This window comes from Lactuca virosa, chromosome 3, assembly GCF_052849685.1.
Source record: "Lactuca virosa cultivar CGN04683 chromosome 3, Lactuca_virosa_CGN04683_v6, whole genome shotgun sequence".
Taxonomy (NCBI): Eukaryota; Viridiplantae; Streptophyta; class Magnoliopsida; order Asterales; family Asteraceae; genus Lactuca; species Lactuca virosa.
The window spans coordinates 209,742,173-209,768,746 of NC_136428.1; the positions used below are offsets into that span (position 1 = coordinate 209,742,173).

At 33.3% G+C, this 26,574-nt stretch overlaps 1 protein-coding gene across 1 annotated transcript; it reads left to right on the forward strand.

The window, feature by feature from the left end:
* The first annotated feature begins 16,630 nt into the window (after window positions 1-16,630).
* Window positions 16,631-20,074, forward strand: LOC145166950 (CBS domain-containing protein CBSX1, chloroplastic-like). The gene is made up of 8 exons (XM_079086004.1): window positions 16,631-16,995; window positions 17,786-17,873; window positions 17,971-18,035; window positions 18,702-18,750; window positions 18,861-18,913; window positions 19,037-19,152; window positions 19,606-19,663; window positions 19,780-20,074. The coding sequence occupies exons 1-8, from the start codon at window positions 16,771-16,773 to the stop codon at window positions 19,849-19,851; spliced, it is 726 nt and encodes a 241-aa protein (XP_078942130.1). The 5' UTR covers window positions 16,631-16,770; the 3' UTR covers window positions 19,852-20,074.
* The last annotated feature ends 6,500 nt before the right edge of the window (window positions 20,075-26,574 follow it).

Below are 26,574 nucleotides of genomic sequence, written 5' to 3' on the forward strand. Positions count from 1 at the left end.
TATATATATATATATATATATATATATATATTTGCTTCTCTAAATTTGGGATTTTTGTGTAGGTTTAAAAAATGGTAAACTTCACCATTTGAGTGCCCCGAGTCAACCCGCCCCAAGGCTACATGAGAGTTAAACCGCAGAAGAATAACAATATTATGGGTGTTCCAAGCTTTGAACTCTGGACCTCATGTGTACAATTCCACTCCTCAACCATTAGGCTCTCATTGATTGAGCATGGGGATTGTATAAGTTTAATAATCAATAAGGGTGGATTGTTGGTGGTGGTGGTCAATGATAGTCCATTGATGTAACATCCTGTTTTGGGGCTAGAAGTTTTGGGCTTTTTGGTAAAACTAAATTTTTCCTTAAATTATAATATAATAATTTGAAGTGAAATAAATGAATAAATGAAATGAATATTTTAGTGCAATAACAATAATAACTTTGTCATTAATTTAAATTAACATATGATACAGAAGTTGGCGTTAAGTAAGACTTTTGTTAAAAGGGGACCAATAGTGTCAACTTAGAGAAACTTGCATTTGACCAGAGAATTTGACCAAATAATCATCCTAGACTAGGTTTGGTTAAGTTATGGTGTAGAAGGATGAATTGTAGTCTAAATAAAAATTATTTTTTGGGTCAAGTTAAGGACCATAATTGAAAAGAATTTAGAGTGAAAGACCAAAATCGACAATCTGACCAAACTTTTGGGACGCGCCGCACCCATTTGGTTGACACGCCGTGCTTACGGGGCTGGGCATAATATATCATCCGTTTTTAGCCCTTTTTCATTCATTTCACCTCCCCCCCCCCTTCTTCTTCTTCTTCTTCTTCTTCTTCTCCACTCGATCTCAATGTTTCTTCCACCTTCATAATAGATTTTCCCCTCGGAATTCTTGGTGTTTAGATGATTGCAACTTCTAGATGAATCATTTCTCAAATCTCTTTAACATTTTTGCATCAGAGAGGTAGTTTTCTTCCCTATTTCGCTCTAGGGTTTTATGGCTTGTGCAATCCGAATTTTTTGGTTAAATTGTAATGTTAATGTGAAATTATTGATGTGGTTTCATTCCTTGAACCATCTCCAATCCCTAACCATCAAATGGTTATGAGATTTGTGATTGGAGTTGTTTTGATGGGTTTCCTTAACCTCCAATGGTGAAATCCAAATTTGGTGTTCATTGTCTAGTTATGAGCTTGTTTTATGTTTATTGATTGTATTTAACTTCAAATCTATGATCCATTTGTTAATTCATGAGTTATGATGAGATTACTTAGGAATTGATTCAAACCTATCTTCCATGGTGATGATTTAAGTATTTTAAACCTAGGGTTCATAGATTCGCATTTATGGTACAAAAAATGATATGAGCTTGAAATTGTGATTAGGTTACTTATGTTCTTTCAAATGCAGGACCCATTTTTTAATTCGTGACTAATTGTGAGATTTATAGGATTTGATTCAAGTTTAGCTTCCATATTATGATTTGGGTATTTTTCAAATCCTAAGTATTTTAGACCAAGATTTGTGGTTTCAAAACAATGATATGAGTTTGATGTTATGCTTAGATTATGTTTTTCTATTCCAATCTATGATCCATTGGCAATCTTTGTCTTATGGTGATATTATGAAATTTAGAATAAAACCTTACTTTAAATTTGGGGATTTCAATTTGTTGATTACGAAACTATGTTCCAAGATTGAATTCCCACATTGAACATATCATTTTGTCTATTTTTGGTATTCAAGCATTCTTTGAGGAATTGGGAAGTAATATGCTTCTCTGGTATCATAATTAGTGTTCAAATGGTTGGTATAAGTTTATTGAAATTTTAGGTTTTGGTATTAAGTTATGCTTCAAGTTTAAAGTTTACATAACACCTTTTTCCTTATAAAAAAGGTTTTGATATGTGTTGGTATATGTAGAATCAAATCAATTGGTATTGTGAAGAATTTTATTCCCTTTTGGAGTTTGCGTTCTCATTGATTTTTAAAAGAGATTTTTATAAAATATAGATGTTTAATATTTAATCTAAGGAAATGAACCACTTGGGGATGCTTCCTTGTAATCATTTAAGTTGTTTTAACCCTTGTTGAAAGTTATTAGAGTCGTTGGGTGTGTTTTTCCTACTTCTTTTGGAAGTAGGATGGTAAAATGAAAAACAAAAATTGGATTCTATTTTCTACCCAAGGGTTTGCGACGCATCTTGTGAAGGACCGCAACACGCTTTCTGCCTTGTCCTACTTTTAGCTTTGTGTTGTGTTGTGTCTCGTGTCTAGTACATCCCTTATGTTCCCTTTTGATTCTATGATCCACATTAGGACATTTTTGAGGTGTTGTGAGCTTATAATGTTAAGTTGACCCATAGAAGGGTATTTTAGTCATTTGACACCTTGTAATGATATTAAGTGATTGATTTGGGAAGTTTGGAGCTTGAAGTGAAATAGTTCAAGTGAAGAAGGAGCTTTGGTGTTGAAAGCTTAGGACTTAAGGTGAGTACACTTATCTTGGAACACTTGTCCTTACAATGAGTATCTTACTTGTGTGTTCCCTTTTTGTGTTATGTTATATGTGTGTATAATATTTGGAAATTATATGCTTCGTTTTCTCGTTATGATAGTTTATTATTCAAGAACGTCCTTTTTGAACTAAAGACATGTTTTGAGAAATGGATGTATTTGTGTGGGGGTTAAACTTATTCTTTAGTATTATAGGTACAATTGCCCTTTTGGTTTTTATTGTGAGTTACCTAGAGTACATATCCGTTATTATTGGTTCTTGTGTTTTGAAACTATCTAACATCTACTTGATTGCTAATTGTCGGTATGAGGATTATTTGTGCATTCATGTATTTATATTTCAAAAACGCTTTGGTTTATATAAAGCTAAAAAATGCTTACTTGAGAAAAGATATTTTGGCATCCTACTTGCTTCATACATGCATACTAGGATGGGTGTAACTTTATGGTCCCGGGTACCCAATGGACAATTGTTGTTGTTTGTTATTTTTTTGTAACTAGATTTCTATATAATCCTCACGTGCACGAGTAGAGGCTCGCTACCCCTCGTATGGCCTAGGTTGGATGTGTTGGATTAGGTGTTTAAGGTCATAACTAAATTGGTATAACTTTATGGAATAAAAGTAAAGTCTTTTTTAGGTTGTACTCAATAACTAGAAATAGCTACAAATGACTTTAGCAGAGTGAGGAAATAATTTGTTAATTTATTATATGATTAATAAATTAATTAGAAATATTTTAGAATTAATTTAGAATTAATCAAAATTAATTAAAAATTAATTTTGGATCTTGGCAGTCATAGCGGTCCAAAATCAAATATCGGTCAACGATTGATATTTGAGATATTGGTTATTGCGTTGGGATATCGGTATTTATATATCATGCATAATTAATATATAAGTACTCAACTCTAATATCATCATCAACATCATCAACTAAGAATTAAGTACTTTTCACAACAAACATGATCAAACACGTAGCAACGAGGAAGTTAACACTTAAGTACCTAACATTTAACACAACAACATGATAAGTATAAACTTAAAACCATGAGTCCATAACTTAACACTAACAATAAACTCCTTAACATAACAACAGGTTCAGTTAAGCTAAGACAATGAAACTTAAGACTAACAACATCAAGTAAAATTGCTTAACCGAGACCCCACCTGGAAATATCGGTAAATATCACTAGGTTTTGCGATTTCGATATTCTGGACCGATATTTCACACTGTTATTTTGAAAGGTACCGATATCTGAGATCCCATTTGGAAATCACCAGGAAATCGTCGATATTAACTGCTTAGTTTTGTAGAATTAATTAATGGTGCAAGAGTTGAATTGTAATTGTTTATAGTTGAGCAAGGAAGACAATTCTTGAACCTTCCTAAGGGGTGGATGGTTTCTAGGGTTCCAAAAAGGTTATGGAAGCCTCCTGATAGCTGATAAGGATAACTACTTTGAATAGATTAAATCATATTATTTGGTTATTCAAATTAGGGTTTATCCTGGAGATCCACTAGCTATAAATAGGGACCATTGGCTACCAATTTCGAACCATAGCATACACAAGCAAGAATTCGATTTCCTCTCCTCCCACATCTCTTCAATTTCGTTCCTAGAGTTTCTAGGGTTTTGGGTGTGAGTCATTATAGGCATCCACACTATTGGTGATTGTTTTCCAAGGAAGAATTGAATTATAGCAAAAGGTATGTATTATAATGTATTTGATTATCACAATTGGTAGATTAGATAGTATTTTCATAGTATGTTGTAATAATGAGAAAATGTTATAGATATCTAGTTTGCATGTGCTCATAAATTGTTTTATGTTTTCCGCTGCGTAGATCTGTTCTTTTGTAACCTAGAAACCCCATAAGTGGTATCAGAACCTAAGATTTTCTATTATATGTGCATTGGTGAAAACTGAAGAAACAGAAAAAAAACATGTTGAATCGCAGGCGCGACACATCCTTCCTTGCAGATCGGGTCTCATGATTTTCTTGCGTTTTTCGATTTGTAGGATAATTACTAGATCTTAATGGTTATTTTATTTGCTTTGAATATGAATATTTAAACTAGGTAATTAGATAAACTCTAATTTTAAAAATTAAGGAAGAAAGAAAAATGATTAATATTATTTAATTAAAATTCTAATTAAGATAATTGTTTAATACTTAAAATATTTAATATAACTAATTAAATGTTTACTTAAAAGATAATTATTAAATCTTAAATGGTTTAAATATTAATTAATTAAAAGTTAAGTTAATAATATTAAAACCTTGTATTCTTAAAAAGTTTAAAATGCACCCTTACATATTTTTATAAGAGTATATAATAGTATATGTAAAATAATAATAATTTGTCAATCCAAGCGACAATAAGCATCATTCATGAAGTTGCGCTATAAGATAGGTATAAGGAAACACCATATAAAATGACGTTGAATTAGTGTCCTTTTCACTCACCGCTTCTTTGTATGGTGGATTGTCGTTAGCTGAAAAGGTTTTAATATGACGCAAATCTCGTTAAAAGTATAACATAAAGTACTAGAACATATAAAATAATATCACTCTAGTTACTTAGGAAAAATGTGAACTTGTATGCCAATCCATGAAAACGCACATCGTTTCTTTATGAGCCATTAGTGGAGCGTGTGTGGTTAACCAACACACTAATTTGGGACTAAAAATTGAAATGACGAGAAAACTCGAGTTTACGATTAATGATGGAGTGTGTATGGTTAACCGACACGTCAATGTGAGATCATAAATGAGAACGAGGGTGTCACACGGATTTGCATAGTTATTTGCATCTTGTTTGTAATCCTCGATATCCCAGTCACAAAAGTAAGAGCATATTACAAGATTAAACATGTCATTGATTGTTTAGTGAATTTCAAAAGATCTAGGAGTTTCATTGTGATTGAAATTGGTAACATGTATTACCTACCTCAAATAGATTCACAATTTGATTATAACATCCATTTGCTTATTTGGAATTGAAATTATGGGTCGTAGGCTTAAGTAAATAAAATTCGGGTTAAACTATATTAAGGATTGAAATCAACTAACTAAAACTTTCTCTTATATAGATGTTTGCAATGGTGATCTTACTTCTCCTCCTCCCATCGCTCAAAGTTCAAAGTTCACTATTTTGTTAATTATGTCGAAAGAAAATCTCACCGGTCTAAATTACATGAACTGGATATATATATATATATATATATATATATATATATATATATATATATATATATATATATATATAGAGAGAGAGAGAGAGAGGGAGAGAGAGAGAGAGAGAAAAAGAAAGAAATAGAGGTATGTTCATGTATTCTAATTATCTATTGTGTGGATGCGAAATTTGAAAATGACCCTAGGTTATGAGAATAAAGAGTATGTTCTCCATTACCCAATCCCCGAAATTGACATGGAAACTGATACTCCTGAAGAAATTGTTGCTAATGACAAAAATGTTGACGATGTTACAAAGGTTGCTTGTATCATGATAGCTACTATGTCTCCAGAACTCCAAAATCTTATGAAGACTACTAGCCTTATGAAATGAACTTCACACTTGGTGAAATGTTTCACAAGAAATCAAGACAAGAACGCTATGAAGTCGTCAAGGCTCTAATGACATATAAGCTGGAGGAAGAAGAATATATATGTGCTCATGTGTAGAGAAGCTCAATGTAAATTTCGACAAAGAGTTGGCCATTGATATGTGTAACATCCAATTTTCGCCTTATTGTACCAGTTACGTAAATAGACATTTTTGATAGAGGACTATTTAGGATAAATAGTCTTGATGAAAGTCATAGTAATCGTAAAAGCTAGAGCGTGCATATAAATAACGCCTAAGTACAACTTTGTATGAGGAAGTTATGATTTTTAGAAGTTTCGGCGTAGCAGTATGCGACACAGAAATCAAAATTAAGATCGGTCATTTGTTAGGTAAAACAATATAAACGAGAGCTGAAGATCTCGTCAATAGGAGTTCGTCGATCTAAAGACAGTCGAGAATGGAATTCGTATGAGCAAGTTATGATTTTTATACGGACTTTAATAGTCTAAGCCTGTTAAAAATATAACTTTGAAAATAAAGTGAGAATTGGCCGACAGATTCTAAAAGAAAGTTGTAGTACTCGTTGATAGCTACGCGTGGATATAAATAACGTCAAAAATGCAGCTCGTATGAAGACGCTACGGAATTTACAAAATTTATGTTTTGTGCGGCGCACGCTTCTAGAAGCACGGATGTGGACCACAGGGATCTCGACACGTCGCAACATTTTGGAGGAACGACATTGACGAGAGGACGCGGAGTGCACCCTTATAGGCGCGGTGTGCCTGCTAAATTCTCCTATAAATAACAGCGTTGTGCTGCTCATTCACTCACCCATTAAGCCTCAAAACCTCTGGAAACCCTCCCGCATCCCTAACTCCGATACTCCCTAGTTTTCGGATACTTTTAGCGAGAATCTGGAGCATCAAGGAGCCTGACGAAAAGAAGTGTTCGGGTCGGAGTTCTATCTGCGCAAATCCCGGTTGTCACTAGAAACTCTTGTAAATCAAGTTGTACTTACTACGCTTTCACTGTAACTTATATTTATATTCATAGTCGTTGTTATGAATGTATAAAAAAGATTTATCAGTAATTCCAGTTATAATACCGATTGATCTACTTACATGAGAGATGTCTAGAATGGTCACGTTGGCTTGGTTGTTGGATTTCAGAAAAGCTATATGTGTAAATGATCCTGCCTCCCAACTATCCTACATGACTGATCATTTTTCAATAGAACTCTCGGTATTCATTGGGATTAGTGAAAGATCTAACTTTCATTACCAGATTGTCATAAGGATTAATAAGTTATTGTATTATAGGTTAATACTTGACAGAAGTGTTACTCGCCAGTTGAATTGTCAGAAGGATAGTTGTTAAATCACTTATTTTTCTGGATTTGATATCAGAAATTTTTTATTTTGCATTATGTTTGATTTTTTTGGAGTTGATTTCAAGTTTCCCATGGTGATTTGTGATGGTTAGTGTTAACTGGTGGTGATTATTGGTGTCTAGTGGCGGTAGTGATGGGAGTGGGAATAAGAGTAAGTAGGGATGAGTATATGGACCGGGGAACCGGCCGGAACCGGTCCCGGACCCGGAACCGGAACCCGATGGAACCGGTCGGGCCGGGACCGGTACTATAATTTCGTCAATTTTTGGAACCGGGACCTGGTAAGAACCGGTCGTCGGAACCGGCCCAAAACCGGGAACCGGACCGGATAACTCACTCAAATTTTGAAAGTTGCATAACTCACTCAATTTAACTTTTTTTTGACCTGAATCTTTTTCCTACATGTATATTATGATTTGTAGTTAAGTTTAGACTATAAAAACGCTTGATTTAGTTAAAAATTGAATGAGTTACAAGCCCCGCAAAGAATGATGTCAAATCAGATTTTTTTTTTATGTTTCAGCAATTAAATGTAATCTGACTTTGTTGTTCAAATGTACATAACTCACTCAATTTAACTTTTTTTTATCTGAATCTTTTTCTTACATGTAGATTAGGATTTGTAGTTAATTTTAGACTATAAAAACATTTGATTTGGTTAAAAATTGAATGAGTTACAAGCCCCGCAAAGAAGGGTGTCAAATCAGAATTTTTTTTATGTTTCAGCAATTAAATGTAATCTGACTTTGTTGTTCAAATGGGCATAACTTACTCAATTTAATTTGTTTTGACCTGAATCTTTTTCCTACATGTAGATTAGGATTTGTAGTTAATTTTAAACTATAAAAACATTTGATTTAGTTAGAAATTGAATGAGTTACAAGCCCCGCAAGGAAGTGTGTCAAATCAGAATTTTTTTATGTTACAGCAATTAAACGTAATCTGACTTTGTTGTTCAAATGTGCATAACTCACTCAATTTAAGTTTTTTTGACCTGAATCTTTTTCCTACACGTAGTTTAGGTTTTGTAGTTAAGTTTAAACTATAAAAACGCTTGATTTTGTTAAAAATTAAATGAGTTATAAGTCCCGCAACGAAGCATGTCAAATCATAGCGGTTCTAAAACCGAAAACCGGCAAAAACCGGACCCGGAACCGGAACCGGTAGAACCGCCGGGCCGGTTCGGTTCTTGATTTTGGCCGAAGACGGTTCCCGGTTCGGGTCCGGGTTGGGCCGGTTCCGGCCGGTTCGGTCCGTTTACTCATGCCTAAGAGTAAGTCTATTGTTTAAATCATTTATTTTATTTTCTTTTAATTAATAAATAAATATAATGCAATTTAGTTTTTATGTATGGAGTAACCAAAAACACAACAAAACTAATATCCCAAATACAAACAAAAAGTTAAAAACTGAACACATAATTTTAACCGAAAGGCATTTATAATCATTTGAATTATCAAATAAAACATCATTAATCGACATATTACATATACATTAAAAGAAAAAAAAAATTCTGTAATACTGTTTCAGAAGTTTCTTTCGTGGTGGAATAAAACCAATTTTAGAATAAAACATAGTTCATGCAAAAAAGAATTTATGCAAACCATCTTAAATAATAACAACTTTTTTGTGATTTAAAAAAAAAGTTATTCGTTAAAATAATCGCATTGGACCACTCATTTTAGCCAATAATCCATATTTTTAAAAAATCAAAAAGTACCCTATTTTGTATTTTTCGTTATAAAGTCTTACAAACCGTTAGTTTTTTAAAGTCTCCACTCGTAAGACCAATACTTTTTAGCGTGTTTTCAATTTAGTTTGTGAAAAATTCATGAAATTTGCAAAGTTGATTTCAAAAGCTTTTCAAAAGAAAAATCAAATGTGAAAAAAGTGTATTTTATTATTATTATTGGTAAGTTCAATATTTCTTAGAAATATAAACAAAGTTACATTTACTCAAAGTGGGTAAAGTGTTGGTTGTATGGTGTTTGGACCACATTAAGGTGATGGCTTTCATTTAAGCATGTTGCAAGATTGAACCAGCGACCTCCACTATCATCAACACATGTTAACCATCTATGCACTACACTTTAGTGTCTTACAGTTCGATAAAAATTCATATATAAAACCATTTTCGTGGTTTTTTTATATTGCAAGAAACATCATTATATACTTTTGCAAGCTCACATCACTTTCGCTAAATATTGTCATGATCATGAAATATGATAAAATTTGCAAGGTATGATGTTTGAAAAAGTAACTCTACAAACTTGTTAACTGTTTTTGTAAATAAAATGGTCATTCTATGCCATTCAGTAGCAAGTACAAGACATTCTAACCTAATACCAACTGAGCAAGGACCACCGACAGATTTTGATACGAGACATTTACATCCCCAACAAACAACCTTAAATAAGTATGCTCAACCACTACATAAATTATTAAGTAAAAATACTACGTTCAAAACACAAATACATGTCTTTCTTTTCGAGTAAATTACACGAATGGTCCCTATGGTTTGAGGTAATTAGCAAGTTTGATCCCTAACTTATTTTTTTTAACTCGGAAGGTCCCTACAGTTTGTCTTTAATTGTTGCGCGTTTTGACACTGTCTTACCTAAAAATACTATTTTGACATTGATTTTTTAATTAATTTAAATAAAGTGGGGTAGGTAAGGTAGAGTAAGGTGAGTTGGAAGTGGGGTTGGGGTGTGTTTATTATAATAAATTAAAAAATCAAGGACAAAATACTATTTTTAGGTAAGATAGGGACCAAGCGTGCAACAAAAACAAACAGTAGGGACCTTTCGAGTTAAAAAAATAAGTTATGGACCAAACATGTAAATTACCCCGCTTTGTTGTCAGGCCAATCTTGGTCGTTGAGTCTATTAATTGTTATAGACTCCCATCTGGAGATTACGTCTGCCCATAAGCCTGGATCTGCTGGTAGGATTAGTAAAACTCCTGTGCCGAGGTGGGCTGGTGGTAATGTCCACTGCTGATTATAGTATTCACCATATCCTCCTTTAAACACTCTATTGGTTCTTGGATAGTTGAACCCTGTGGGTTGCTGCTGTTGTTGCTGTCTAGCAGGTGGGTAGGTTGGGAGACCCATATTATGATCACTTGGAGGATCATATTGTCCGCTTTCTTCTGTATTTGGGAAGGCTAACTGCTCTAGGTCTCTTCTGAGCTTTCGGATTCTTGGATATTCCATAGCGTCTTCTTCGGTTGTGACGGCAACTGTTTTTTCTGTGTTTATCGCACCAAAGGGGTCTTTCTGATCATGTTCATCTTCGTCTTGTTCATCATCCGTCTCCCAACCGGAAGGTATGATGTCCCATACAAGCCTAAAGGAGACTGGACTGATGAATCACAAGACATGAATAAAAAACTAGGCTCATATGAAACTCACAAATATTATCGTACGGGCCTCGGATACGTAAGGGATGACGATTCCACAGGAGACAATAACAAAGAGGAAGAATGTAACTGTACCAGTTACATTCTTGAAGATGACGGATGGAATGACGCTATACTCCATACACTAGGCCTTCTTTCGAAGAGAACCAATATACGTGGAGCCAGATACTGTCGACTCTAAAAAGCAACGTGTTCGGACCACTTTACAGCTGTTTGTCTGTTTGTTTAAATTATTATCCTACTTTGTCTGGTTTGTCAAATTTTCTCTAGAAACCTGCCCCACCTCACAGCAGTCCTGAGAATTATTGAAGCCAACTGTGAATAAGTTTGAATAATAGGTGGTCCAACCATAAAGACTATTCACAGAAAGCTGATAAAAAAGATAAACCACTTTTACCATCTTATAATATTTGACAAAGGTGATAACAGAATAGTATTTTAATCACAGTTGTGTCAGTGGTATATATATATATATATATATATATATATATATATATATATATATATTGTAAAAGTTATTGAAGTTTCGGTATAATTAATTTAATGATTTAATCAAATAGAAAAAACATATTTAAACAAAATAATTGATGAGCGTAAATTGGGGTTTTTGTTTTTGGGCTGGAGGACAGAAATGGGCCTACAAACCGTGGTCAGTTTGGTGTGAAAAAGCAATGTGAATGGTCCAGTTTTGCTCATCCAGACTTTTTTGTCCGTCTGTTTTTGTTTATGCTTTTGTCACCCATCATTGGCTCTCTCGTTCTCAACGAAAACTAGGCCTAATTGGTAAAAAACTATAGATGAAATCATTCAGTGAAAAACAAACTTAATAATTTTGTTTTAAAATCATGGATATGATTCGTAACAATAATAATTATTTGTTGGAAAGTAAAATTACTTGAATGATTAACACATTTAACAAAATCCATATTTTCATATCAACCTTATTTTGACTATTATCAATTGCACGAAAACATGATGAAAAGCATTCACAATAATTTAATTAACGTGATCGTATGGTCTAAAAGTAACTTTACTACCATTTTTGGGATTTATTGATTCTATGAATCAACCAAATGGAATAAAAAACAACTTTAAAACTTTAATCACCCCTTAAGTTGGATCCAATTAAAACCAAGATAATCAAGATGTTAGAATATATTATGTCAATAGGGACATCTTTAATACATGATACATATACATGTTATTTGTTAATATTAAAGACTTGTATGTGCTTTCATTATGAGGTAATGTACATAGTAAGATGAGATGCTTTTAAAATGCATTTGTTAATACTTTCGGTAAAGCTGGTGTTAGCTCAAAAGTTAGATTTTTCATAGAATCTTAAATTATATAAATATTATGTTGAGACAAAAGGATGTTACGGTGGAAAGTATCCATCTTTAACATCCATCTCAACTCACTTGCCGCATCACTACAACATCAACTTTTTTTTTTATCTTCTTTTACTTTCACCCCAACCATCCCACAACACATTGAAAGTTTGAAACTCATCTTTCTCATCCCTCTTATCCCTTCTAAACCACTCAATTTTTTTTATTATTAAAATAAATACAAACTAATCAAAATCATATAAACTAATTCACAAAATATTAAAAACATACAAAACTCAACAATGTCGATCGTCTGATATTGTATGATAACTTGATCTGATTATCCAGTACACATAGTTTTCTAGACAACAACCATTCAACACAATATACCTTACACCCACATGCAAATTCAATGTGAGCTTCTTGTTAACATTCATTAACATATACTCCCACCAGAATTAAGATTCTCCCTCAAACCTCCACTATAGTAAGATATTGTAATACTACCATCTTGTGAACTCATGATCATTCAAATATATAGGAATATAAAGGATATAGAAGATAGAGGAGGAACCAACTCATAGCCAGGGGTAGCCTGTAAGAACCTGAAATTTAGAGAAAGTTCACTTTTAGTCAAATATTGACTAAAAAGGCAAAATGGTCAAATATGATAAAGAGATGAGATTATGAAGTTATGGCTTCATGAAAATGGCCAATAAGAGTTTAAGTCACTAAGAATGGATTAGATGACTAAGTTCAAGATAAAGAGTGCATGAGAAGATGCATTTTGGTCAAAAGGGTAAAATGAGAATTTTATGTTTTTAGGTCAACTTTGTGACTTCATAGATTAAGACATGTATTAAGTCAGTGAAATGTGACTTAAAAGAAGTGTAAAGTATGTTCTCACCTTCGCGTGGATATAATGAACATCGAAAACGAGTAAGAGACAAAGAAGTTATGAAGGTTAGAAGTTTGGATAAAAATGTTCCAAAGCTGGAATGGAATCAGCAAAAGGGACTGTTGTCAAGCAGCCACCGTGGCGCGGTAGGTAGATCACTACGACACCGCGAGACTCCGCTGTAAGAAAGAATGGTAAGGTATTTTTCCACGTGACGCGGTATATGGGTGTCATGACGCGGTGGCCAAACTAGGATGTTGTTGAGAAAGAGTACCATGACGTGGCAAGCAGATGACCACAACATGGCAATTAAATGACCACCTTTGACCTCGGGTCAACAGGTCACCACGACACGGTATATAGAGGGTCGTGGCATGGTTACACACTTAGAACACAGGTTATATCATGTTAAGAGCCCATTCGATCTATTCAAATGGAGTGATATAAGGGGGCGATTTTTACATCTTAAATGGTGCCAAGAGAAGCTAGAGATAGTGGGTTGTTAGGATTTTCATCCTCTCCATATCAAGGTAATATTTCTCCATTTTTTTGGTGAAATGTTTTATTAGAGTAGATTAGTTGAATTGATCAACATATAGTTTGACTATGATGTTAATGATAATGTTTAAATGCTTTAATCAAGCTTAGAAAGTGATTTCCATGGTGAACTCTATGTACATGAAGTTAGGGTTTGAAACCTTAACTAATGAGATTATGAATTGACGCATTAAAGTAGATTATAATGAATTGAGTAATATGAGATTCTTAATTCATTAACTGATTGAGATTAAGAGATAGAGAATGAAAATACAGAGTTTTGATCCATTAAGTGGTCATTTTGACCGTAAGAGTCATTAAGTTATTAATAGGCCAAGACAAGTATTAAGATACTTGTATTTATGTATGAATAGGCCTAAGAGCAAAAACGATGGATCAAGATGCATCAATGGAAAAAAGGAGACAAAGTGGAACAATTAGGTCCTGTTTGATAGTTACTAACTCAGAAAGTGTTGTCTGAGAAAGGTTTGTCTGCGTAAGAAATCATGACCGAGCAAGAAACCATACAGTTTGATTGTACATCTGGCTGAATGTGCCGACTTATGAAAAATGACTATTTTACCCTGCTTCCCTATACAGTGATGGATGAAGTTGCTGAAGAATTATAAAAACATACAAATTGTCATACAAAATGTAAATTACACACAAATCCTTTAAAAATCCAAATAAAAATTATAAAAGGAATCATTGGTTTTATAAAGTTATAAATAAATTCATTGTTTTTCAACAATTCATTTATTGACCAGATTCACATTCATCAATCAATTTAAAGGATTGATAATAAGCCATTAATTTAAAGTTTAATAATTTTGTGTTACTTATGAGACATGCAACAAACACTAGCCATAACACTTGGATAAAAAACATCAAATTTTAAAAGGAAAACAAATGATAAACTCATATGAATACAATCACATATAATCTGAATAACATTGAATTTTCAATCCCTGAAATAAAGTGATTGCATCTTGAATTTCCAGAATAAAAAATAGAATAATAAGATCAAATATTATTTCTACAATAGTAACACTACATCAGATCTTGGAAAATCCAAGAACAGATGATTGGTCTAGCTCTTGTTGAACCTATAACTTTCCTTGATAAAAGTTTAATTCATAACAAACTAAAGAACAATTACACAACATAAACAGAGATTGTCAAGTCCTGTCTTGTCATAAGTCGTAACTCATACAAGTGAGATATGAAAACAACATTAACTTGATCTAGTTTCAGTAAGAGACTGGTGGAACAACCAATCATGATGTCATGACTCCAGGTTCAGCCTAAATCGTTGTACAAGCAAATCAATTGGATGATATTTAAATGCATAAATTCCAATATTCATCGATTCAGATAGAACAAACCAACAGAATCAGAATAAAACAACATAAAGTAGAAGTAACAATGGTGGATGTTGATGGTTGATTCTAATTCATGGCATATAATCCAAAATTAAAGAACCATCACAGATCGATTGAGAAAGGGAGGGACATACCTATTTTCTCGATGGAAGAAGGAAGCGAGGACATCGATGGAAGAAGGAAGCGATGGCAACGACGATGATAGAGGATTGTCGATGGCGTTGACAACGATGGAAGATGGAAGCGATGGCGATGGCGACAAGGATGATGATTTTCGTCTCTGAGAAGATGAGCGATTTGGCTCAAGACCGGAGGAGATGGACGAGGGGTAAGCTTGGGAAGTTTCTTCGTCAGCAACTTTTTTTTGAAGGTCTCGGTCAGATGTAAAAACACTCGGTCAGATGGAAAAATGTGGAAATCAAACGGGCTGGATCGAACTGGGCCAGACAAAGGTCTGACCGGATCCAGTCAGACCTAAATCAAACATGACCTTACTTTTCACTACTTGCTTTAATTTTTTATCATACCTTTTTTTTTTGAAAAAAAAATCTAAAAAAACGAAAGTTCTTAAAATCTAATTATCTACAAAATAAGCATAATCATGAATTTTAAGAAAAAAATATATTTTTTATATTTTTGTTTATAAAAAACCCAGAAAAAAGAATTCTCCAAAAATCATAAAAAATTAACGGATAATTCTACTCATTATACTAAAGACTTTGTAAAAATAATTTTTTAAAATAAGTTTTTGAAGTGTTTATTTTTAATTTTAAGAGATACTACTTTTTTTAAAAAAAAAATGTTGAACATTATATGATAAAAAATATGATGATTCAAAAATATTTATGATTCAATTTTTTTTTTATTCAACTTGATTATGATTCTTAATTTAGTGTACTACTTTATGTGGACTTTCTGATGAATGTGTTAATCATAGCTCTTTTGAAAAATTCACTAAGGAATGGATTCACAGGTGGTGTGGAATTCAGAACAGGGACTTTGCTAGTGTGCATGAGGTTATTGAGTTTGTTGAAGGTTGGGGGAACCGCCCCAAGAAAAGAAAACGACTTCTTGGTATCTTTTACTATACGCTTTGGAGCATCTGGAAGGCGAGAAATGTTAGAGTGTTCAATAACAAAAAATCTCTCCTATTAAAGTGGCAGATCTGATCGAGTCTATAGGGTTCATTTGGATCAAACATAGGAGAAAAATTGGAGATTTATGTTGGAGTGATCCGTGTATTTGTCTTTTTTCATAAAATTTGTATCTTGTCTTTTTTGTCTTTTCTAACTTTATGTTAGCCTGACTTTTCTAATATAATGATTTGTCGGTTCAAAAAAAAATCGGTAATATTTGATGTCTTCCTTAGAAATAGAACCCGCACTAAAAAACTATCCATATGCTTTTATTTTCAAAAAATCACATTCAAATACACAAATGAAATTTTGTGAGACTCGTCATTTTCTAAACTTTCATGAATATAATTATATAAACCACCCCTTATTAGTTATTACGCTCCTTGAATAACTCTTAATTTTATTTGTCCAAATCCAAACACCCTTCGATAAAGTAAGCGAAACCGCAGATAAACAGTGAATGAGGAGGAATAAACCAAAGTTTTCGTTTTTTCCTACCGCTTCCGTGAAATCTCCGCCGGGGATTGATCGGCACTTGTTATCTAACAACATACCGACAAACACCACCGAAGATGGCTTCAATTCCTCCACTTATCGATCCTCTACCTTCTTCCCTACTCCGTTCTACAACCGCCTCCGTTCCCACCACCGCCTTCTTCCACCGTCAGATGCCGTGTCTAATCTCATCTCCTCCAGTGCTCGCCGCTAGGCTTTCTTCTCCTTGCCGCCTTACAGATCCTCGCAGATCATCGCTAACCGTCGCTGCAGCTACCACTTTGATGTCCAATTCCGTGCAGGTATAACTCTTCTCAGTGTAATTTGTGAGTTTAGTTTCGGATAAATTTGTTTATAGCACAGTCTGTATATATTCAGCAGTTCTATGTGTTCGTTAGGTTTAATCTGTTTCCAGCATAGAGATTTTACAATTAGATTCAATTCATTGCGTATATATTAGAACGCTTTCACCATTGCAACTGGTAATTCATTGCGCAACTCACAAACGTCGGATTCAGACACACCAGCTATAGATTATCTTTATCAAGTTCCAACCACCTGTTGTAGCCTAATTGGGCTTGATTATTGAACATAAAACAGCAATGTAACTTGAAAACTTAACTAATCTAAGTTACACCAAATCTCCAATAACTTGTAGTCACTTATTCTCTTTTGGTGTGTTCGTTTGTGGTGGAGGTTGAGGGGATCAACTATTTCCAGTAACGACTATCTTATGTGATTGTACTATGCAAATGATTCATTCATTTTCCAATTGTATTGTTAGGGCTTTTTCTAAATTCTATGGATTCTGTTCATCTCTGTGTGATTGAAAATCATTTCCACATAAGTGTGATTTGAGTGATGCGATTTAAATCGTATTATTAGGAGGATGTGTCTTTAGAGAAAGATGCATATTTTAAATTCTTTTTTAATGTCTTTGTTATGTTATTGACATTATTGTAATAAGATAATATATACTTATACCTAGCAATATTAGGCATGAAGATAAAGAGGGATAAGTCTAATAACCTTCCTCAACTCTTTTATCACTTACTTTCATAAAATTCTTTGTTAAAATTCTTTGTATTGCAGCCGAAAAGTGGAGTTTTAATTGTAGGTGATTTTATGACCAAAAAAGAGGAATTACACGTGGTAAAACCCACAACAACTGTAGATGAAGGTATTTCACATTCATTCAGTCAAAATAAAGATTCACACATCACTTCAATTCTCCCCTTAATCTACAACAACTTTGACTTTGACTTTCTTCCATTCAGCACTTAAATCTCTCGTGGAGAACAGAATAACGGGCTTCCCTGTAATCGATGACAACTGGAAATTAGTATGATTTTCTTTCTTTTCCATATTTTTTATTCCATCTTATAATTTAACAAAATAAAGCTGTATACTATTTATAGTTTAGACAAAATTTCATAATTGGTCCATGCGGTTTGTAAAATATTGCACTTTGAGGACTTTTATGAAGAACGTCACGCCACTGGTCCCTATGGTTTGGAAAATTGCATGAATGGTCCTTCTGGCGGTAACTTTAACTTTTGACTAGTTAGTTTTTTTTTTCTAAATGACCAAAATGCCCTTGGACCAAATCTGAAAACTGTGTATACCTCAAGGACCAATTCTGAAAATTTGAAATTTTGTATATATATAAATTATAAATATAAATTTGAATATATATATATATATATATATATATATATATATATATATATATATAATATTTCAAATTTTCAGAATTGATCCTTAAGGTATACACAATTTCAGATTTGGTCCAAGGACATTTTGGTCATTTAGAAAAAAAAACTAACTAGTCAAAAGTTAAAGTTAATGCCAGAAGGACCATTCATGCAATTTTCCAAACCATAAGGACCAGTAGCGTGACGTTTTTCATAGAAGTCCTCAAATTGCAATATTTTGCAAACTAAAGGGACCAATTATGAAAATTTGTCTATATTCTATTTATTATTTGTACTTGTATTGTTGTGCATAGGTTGGGGTTGTATCAGATTATGACTTATTAGCATTGGATTCTATATCTGGTAAATCATCTTACTTCTATACTGTTAAATTTAATTTTTTTTGTGTGTGTGTGTGTGTTTTGTAATATAATTTTTGACACCATGAAGAATTGTTGGGACATTTTCTTTAGGGACTGGGAGAGCTGACACTGACATGTTCCCTGAGGTCGATAGCACTTGGAAAGTATGTATAAATTTTTTCTATTATATGCTAAAACAAATTATTGTTTTTTATAATCTTATTTGTAAATTATTTTTTTATAATTATAGTTAAATCATACTCTTTACTCTTTATCGACACTTGTAGACATTCAATGAGGTACAAAAACTACTGAGTAAAACCGACGGAAAAGTCGTTGGTGATTTGATGACGTCAGCGCCATTAGTAGTTCGTGAAACCACCAATCTCGAGGATGCCGCAAGGTTCCATTAATTTTTATTTTGAGTAAATTACACGAATGGTCCCTATGGTCTGGGGTAATTTGTACGTTTGGTTCCTAATTTATTTTTTTAACTCGGAAGGTCATTACTGTTTGTTTTTGTTACGCGCTTGGTCATTGTCCTTGATTTTTTAATTTATTTAAATAAATACACCTTACATTACCTTACTTAGCCCGTCTTATTTAAATAAATTAAAAAAACTCAAGGGCAAAATAGTCTTTTTAGGTAAGACAGGGACCAAGCGCGCAATAAAAACAAACAGTAGGGACCTTCCGAATTAAAAAAATAAGTTAGGACCAAACATGCAAATTACCCCAAATCGTAGGGACCATTCGTGTAATTTACTCTTTTATTTTCACAATTATTATTTTTTTCAATTAAAAAACCAAAAACACAAAATCTTATTTAAAAAAATAAAAAATTACTTGATGTCAGATTGTTGCTCGAAACTAAATATCGACGCCTACCTGTCGTAGATGATGAGGGAAAGTTGGTAAGTGTTTTTTTTTTTTTTTTTTTTTTTTTTTTTTGAAGCATAATTTATCTAGATAACATTGTATTTTATAATTCTTATTTTAAAATAATTTTTTTTTTTGTGTGTGTTTGAAGGTGGGGATTATTACGAGAGGGAATGTGGTAAGAGCAGCCCTCAAAATAAAAAAAGAAAACGAAATGAAATGAAAGCGTGATATGATATTTCAACTTTATTTGTGATAATAGAGGAAATTTTGCATGTGGTTTGTTTCTATATGTTGTAATCTTTTGTAAATCTATTAATTATTAGTGAAGGATAATGGCTAAAAGTAAAATAATGGATAATATGTAAAAGTAAGATTCATATCCACGAACTCCATGCTAACATTGTGTAGGTTATAAAGCAAATATAGCAGTGTATTTTAAGAAATGATTCAGTAGGGTAATCGTATTTAGTTTTTTTTATATATCATCAAACTTGTTGAAATTGTTTATATATTATCTTTGTGATAAGTTGTTTTGGGTTATAAGGGTAGATTGTGAAATTCTTCAATAAAAAAATGTAAGATGGTATATGATGTAAAAAAAAGAACTATAAACAAAATCAAAAGTTACTTTGAAAACTAATATTTGTATAAGAACTTAGAGGTTTATTTTTCTGACAAAAACTTTTCGAAATTAATACCACCACATCGCTCTAAACCGTTCATACCATATGTAAAAAAAAAAAATTAATACCACCACATCGCTCTAAACCATTCATAGCATAAGTAATAAAGAAAACGATGTTTTTTATACACATTTGTATAATTTTCATTGTTTTTTTATCATTCCATAATTTAGAATTAATCTGTTTATCTAACACATAAAACATAAAAAGATACAAACTTTTTAAATTCCTGCTCATTTGTTTTATCATAATGAAAATAAGGGGTTTTATTCGGTGGCTTGATCGGGTATAAATCAAACTAGCAAAGTATGAAACAATCTAAAAGATTTCTATAATCCTTTTTGTGTTCGTCTATGTCGTAGGGTTAAAACCCAAAAGATTGTTATTTTCTTGATGTTTTCCTCTCGTAAAAGTATTTTAACAATATTTTGGCTGATATTAGTAGATGCTACTTGAACCACGTTTTTTCTATACATTTCGGCTTTTCATATAGATGTTATTATGCCAGCAATAGTATCACTACCCATGATTGATTAACATTATTTGTGTCTTCAAATTTGGATATAATCAACATATTTTTTACATATTTGTTTATGAATATTAATTTTGAAGGGTATATACCTGAGACAAAATCTAGCAAATGAATCTTAATCTATTTCTTTTAAATACCCCGCTAAGCCTATGTTACATGCAATAGTATCTAGAATTACTACCGAAAGAAATATATAAAAGATCATTGGGCCATGCTAGCTCCCCATAATAATTATGACACATACCTGTAGCTAATTTCACTCTTAATACATGATCATTCAAGTCAGGTTTTTTTTGTTATTGGGAAAGACAAATTCTTATGGATCCATCCTCCCGACAAAAGCAACCCTAATGACTTTCAATGAAGATATGTTTATCCGCCGAAGTCGTTGACAAAATCTATGTTTGTATGCTTTCACTCTAAGTAGACCACCTAAAAAAGAAGTGCACAATTGATCATTGACCGTAGTCTTTGCTTTCCTCTCCCAATGTGAAGAATTTTTTTTTGTTTTTTTCTCTTGAGCATAACACTAAATGGTGATGCATGGCGTCATTACCGAATCCTTTCATTGACCTTTCTTTTCTATAACAAAAACCCCTCCTCTCGATGATTTGCGATTATATTTAATATATTCATATTCCATACATTTAACTAGTAAAATATAAAAAAAGGGTTTGTAAAAATTGAAAGAAAGAAATAGAAAGTCATCAACGAAAACGAAAAGAGAGGGATTCGATCCCTCGGTACGAATAACTCGTACAACAGATTAGCAATTCGTTGCTTTACGAGGTCAGTGAGCAGTGTCGATCTTTATTTTACCTCCTTTGCCCATTAGTTTGTAGTCAGGGAGTCTTAAGACAAAAGAGTCTGATACAATTGCATAAGTAGTAAGGAATAGTTTGAGATCAGAAAGGCCCGTCACTGGGGCAAACGTGTAATAGCTTCGGTTAGAGCAAAGCCTAAAATGGCATAACCAAATGGTTGTTTAGCCAAAGATGGATTTCGAGCCACAAAATGAATTGAGGAACTAAGGATGTTTCCAATACTGATAGTAGCTCATGCTGAAGTAATTGTAGCAACTTTGAACCCTATTAGTTTTGCACCTTCTAAAAAAAGGTTATTCAACCCGCTAGTGAAATTGAAGGAATTACCTCTTTTGAACCAAAATAAGAAAGTTTTTTTTGGTTCAGTTTAATTATTTTTTTGACTTTTAAAATATTAACAAAAATCGAAATTGAAGCCGAAAAAATGATGAAAACTATAAACATGCATATATGCACATTTGTCAAGTCCATTTTATTATTAGGGTGCGATTAGCTTAGACGATGGCCTACGCTTGGTGTGGTGGTGTTGGTTTTGAAAAATTTTGGTTGCAAAAAATTGTCAAGTTCTTACGTAAATACTTGTTTTCAAAAGAACTTTTGATTTTGTTCACATTTAGTCAATTTTTGTACACCATTTACCATCTAACTTGTTGAAACTGTTTATATATTACACTTGTAATCTACAACAATCGGTCACAATGGTAGTATGTAAACAACTTCAATAAGTTTGATGATATTTGTGTACAACAAAAAAAGGAGTAAACATGAACAAAATCAAAACTTCAAAATAGTGTCATTACTAACAATGAAGAATATAGTATATCATACCATGTCATTGATGATTTAGTGATATGGGAGAGGGGGAGAGAGAAAGGGGTAATTGATGATCTTACAACACCATCACTTTAATTATCATCATCTTCTTCTTGAACTGATTTTGCAAGAGACTTGAAAGGGGAATTCAAAATTTGACATGTGAAGGCGGTGCAATGGAAATGGTGGTGGTGGACATAGGGAGTCTTGATAGGGAGACATGATATACATTGTGTTTAGATGGTTCTTGAATGGATCTACAACAAAAAAGTGAAGATGAATATATTTATAATATTAATAAAAACCAACATGAATCATACAAAAATATCAAAAAACAAACTATGGTATGAGAGAGGGAGAAAGAAAAAGATGGCGGTTATGGGTTGTTATGGAGTTAGTAGTGGATGTATGAAGATGTGGTGAAGGCGATGGTGGCTTCCTTGGTTTCATATCTATGACTTACTTAGATATAGTTAAAGAGAGAGGTTCGACAGTAATGGTTGTGATGGATTTCAAGGCTCATTAGACCAAACATAAGACAACGGAAGCAATAAAAAAGTTTGATCTAACAATCGAAACAAGTGGATCTAAACCCAACTAATCTACGCAACTTATTTAAAACTCAATAGAACGAAAAACATACCTTTTACTTCAACATAGAATTCTTCTTTTAATGATCCAGTTGATTGGACTAGAGAACCCAAAGTTGAGTTCCTCTCTCGTAATCGCACCCAAGACGCAAAATGACAACAAATCCGAACAAACCACCATGAAGCAACATGAAAGAAACTGAAACCGATGACATTGTTCATCGTTAAGATGTGACAGGAGAAGTCTCACGTCGTGACATCGAGCCTTCCGGTTTTCTAGGGTTTTCTCAAGGGTTCCGACTTTTGGAGTAAGAAGGCTAAGTTTTCATCCATCCAAAACCAGGATTTGACCCCTTTATTTGTAGGGAGGTGGTTTGAACCCTACATATAATTACCAAATCTATTAGTAATTATCTTTTGGTTATTATCCAAGAATTAAACCATGTTTTCTAATTAATTAATTAATCTATTAATCAATTAAAAAAACAAGTCCATAAAACAAATATCTTTTCAGTTATGCTTTATTTTGTTCTTGGGTGTCACCCAAAAGGACACTGCTATTTATAGTAATATTACCGAACTCGTTATGGCTATGGGCACTATTCTCCATCAGCTCCCACTTGCACTTAGGCATTAACAATCGACTGGTCCAATACTTACTAGGAACTACAGTGAGTGGTAGTCCAATGTAACTACTGTACTTATAACAACTTTGCTATAAACAGCCCTAAGACTAGTGACTTCAAATTCCTATGATCTTCATGATATCTGCATGAATTCGAGACATTGATAATATTCAATATCATAATTCAAGATTATGTTTCCCAACATAGATTTGTGATGACTGCTTCTAACTACTAAATTGAACACATCAATTTTAGTCAAGACTTAGTCGAGTACTTTAGATGTCAGCACCAAATCATCGAGGGGCCCAAAGATATTGAATTCTCCATTTCTAGAAGAAGGATGAAATAAACTTTGACTACATAGGTATGTGCTATTCCTCATGAAATATCTAGTTAAATCCTGTATAGCTGCCAATTATGGACAACATTGGGGAAAAACCAAGACACAACAGATTGTAGGACAAAACCTCATGCATGTCCATTTGAATAATAAAAAGTATACTCGTCTTAATTTACTCATGACATAATCCATGAAATAATTTTTAAGCATGATTACTCCAATACTTAAAATCTCCATTTTCAAGTACCCATTAGTATTGGTCGCAAGACTTAGCTATGTTCATCTCTATGAACAATCTACCAATACTATGACAATCTTAATTCACTATTATCTCCCAATAGTAAGACTGCTTGTGGAAGTTTGAATAATATATTATTATGGAAGTGGTTCTAAACATGCAAAAGTGGAACACAATAATATCCTATATGAAATAATTGATCTCCATCAAATATTAAGTTCTCCACTTAATAATCGCCAAATCAAATAGACACCTATACTGCATTAGTTCCAAAATTAAAATAGGCTAAAACTAAAAATTCTCAAGTTATGAAATTAGATCTTTATGTGACTATTTGTAACGTCCCAAAAATAATTACATAAAATTTTTGTTTTTAGATTAATAAATCGTTAATTCACATCATTTCCATAAAACCAATGTAATCAAGATTTATCAAGACATCACCAAATCAGAGTAATTCATAGAATGCAGAAACATGTAGTGTGTGCTCTCCAATCATCCCAAGCTCTTCCATTGGAAAACAGAAGCACCTGGAACATAAACTGAAAACGGTAAGCACAAAGCTTAGTGAGTTCCCCAAGATACCTCATACCATACATATATAAATCACATACTGGTCCCCGCCCTCCATCGGGCCTCGCCCGCTCTCGATTCCCACTCAGCCTCGGGCCCCGCCCGACATTGAGCCCCACTCAGATTACAGATCTGTCAATCACCAGGCCCCGCCTGACATTGGGCCCTACCCGATACACACACAATCATATAACCATATAATCATATAAACATATAACCATACTAACACATGCAATAGTCACAAAGACTATATCATACCATACATGTCACACCCCCGAACTAGACGGCGGAAACGTCCGGGGGCTTGCGCGTGACTTCATCCTTGTAGTATCATCACATAGTATATAATTGAAACAGAACATCATCATCATCACACATGTAAGATAACAACATACATTGTTTACATCGAGTATTGTGTTTGAATATTACATGCCAAAATAATTAAAGTATGATGAAACAAAATATAACAAAACATCCATTAGTTTGTTCAGCCCAACCTGCTTCAACGGTTTGCTGAGAATACAAGTTAATTTAAAAGGGCCAACATAAAAATGTTGGTGAGTTCATAAGCATGTTTGAGAAAATGATTTGTATAACTTTGTAATCACAAGAAAATCCTGTATTTTCTCAAAATAGTTTGGTATGTTTGTGTCCGGTCTTGTATTAATGCATGTATGTTATTGTTTAATAGAATGCCAAAAGTGAATGAATAGAATGTAAAGAGAATGCCCCCAGACAACCCTATGTTGCCTGTAAAAGAGAATGCTGGTATATCAAACCCGAGGTTGAGTACCGGCGCGAGAATGTTCCCGAGTAATCCAAAGAGAAAAGAGAATGGTCTCCCGTAAATTTCATAATGTTAATTCCTCTAAGTGAGCCGTTATAACCATACTAGATAATGACAATTTCGCCTGTCTTGGCGTTTATGGACGCCGACGGAAAATAGAATAAGGTTTTCGTCACCCTAGACTGGTTTAGTCTAACTATGGCGAACAACTCAGGTGTGGGGTGTCATCCCCGTATAGATCTGTACACAAACCCCCGCTCCCACTCCAAGAAACTCTGGTTATAACTACAGGCTACGATCGTACACTCAATAGGTGTCAACCGACACGTCTCACTAGATCCTTAATCGAATTTACGCGAAGAGAAACATATAAAACACATTCCAGGCCCAATGAACCATGTAAGTGAACAACTAAGGCTCACTAAACATGTAAGTCATTTCTAGGACCGAAAGGAATGAGATTATATAACATGGGCCCAAAATATATGTAAAATGACAACTAAGGCCCATTTCACATGTAAGTTATTTACAGACCCAAATAGCACGCAAAGAGTATCCAAGGTCCGTCGAGCATGTTAATGGGTCAATGAGGCCCAATAAACATAATAATAGTCTTCAGGACCTATCAAGCATATAAACGGGCCACTAAGGCCCAATAATACGAGAATGGCAAAATTAGTCCGTTTGTTATTATATTGCTAGTATTAGCTCAATTGTTTACCAAAATGGCATAAAAGGCCCACTTTTTGTAAGAATGACATTCTTGGCCCATTAAGCAAAAAATTTACAATTAAGGCCCAATTTTAGTAAAAATGACATTCTTGGCCCATTAAGCCAAAAATTTACCAATAAGGCCCAATTTTGTAAAAATAACATTTTAGACCCCTTTTTGGACAAAACTTGTATTTAAGGCTAGTTTTTGTAAAAATAACATTTT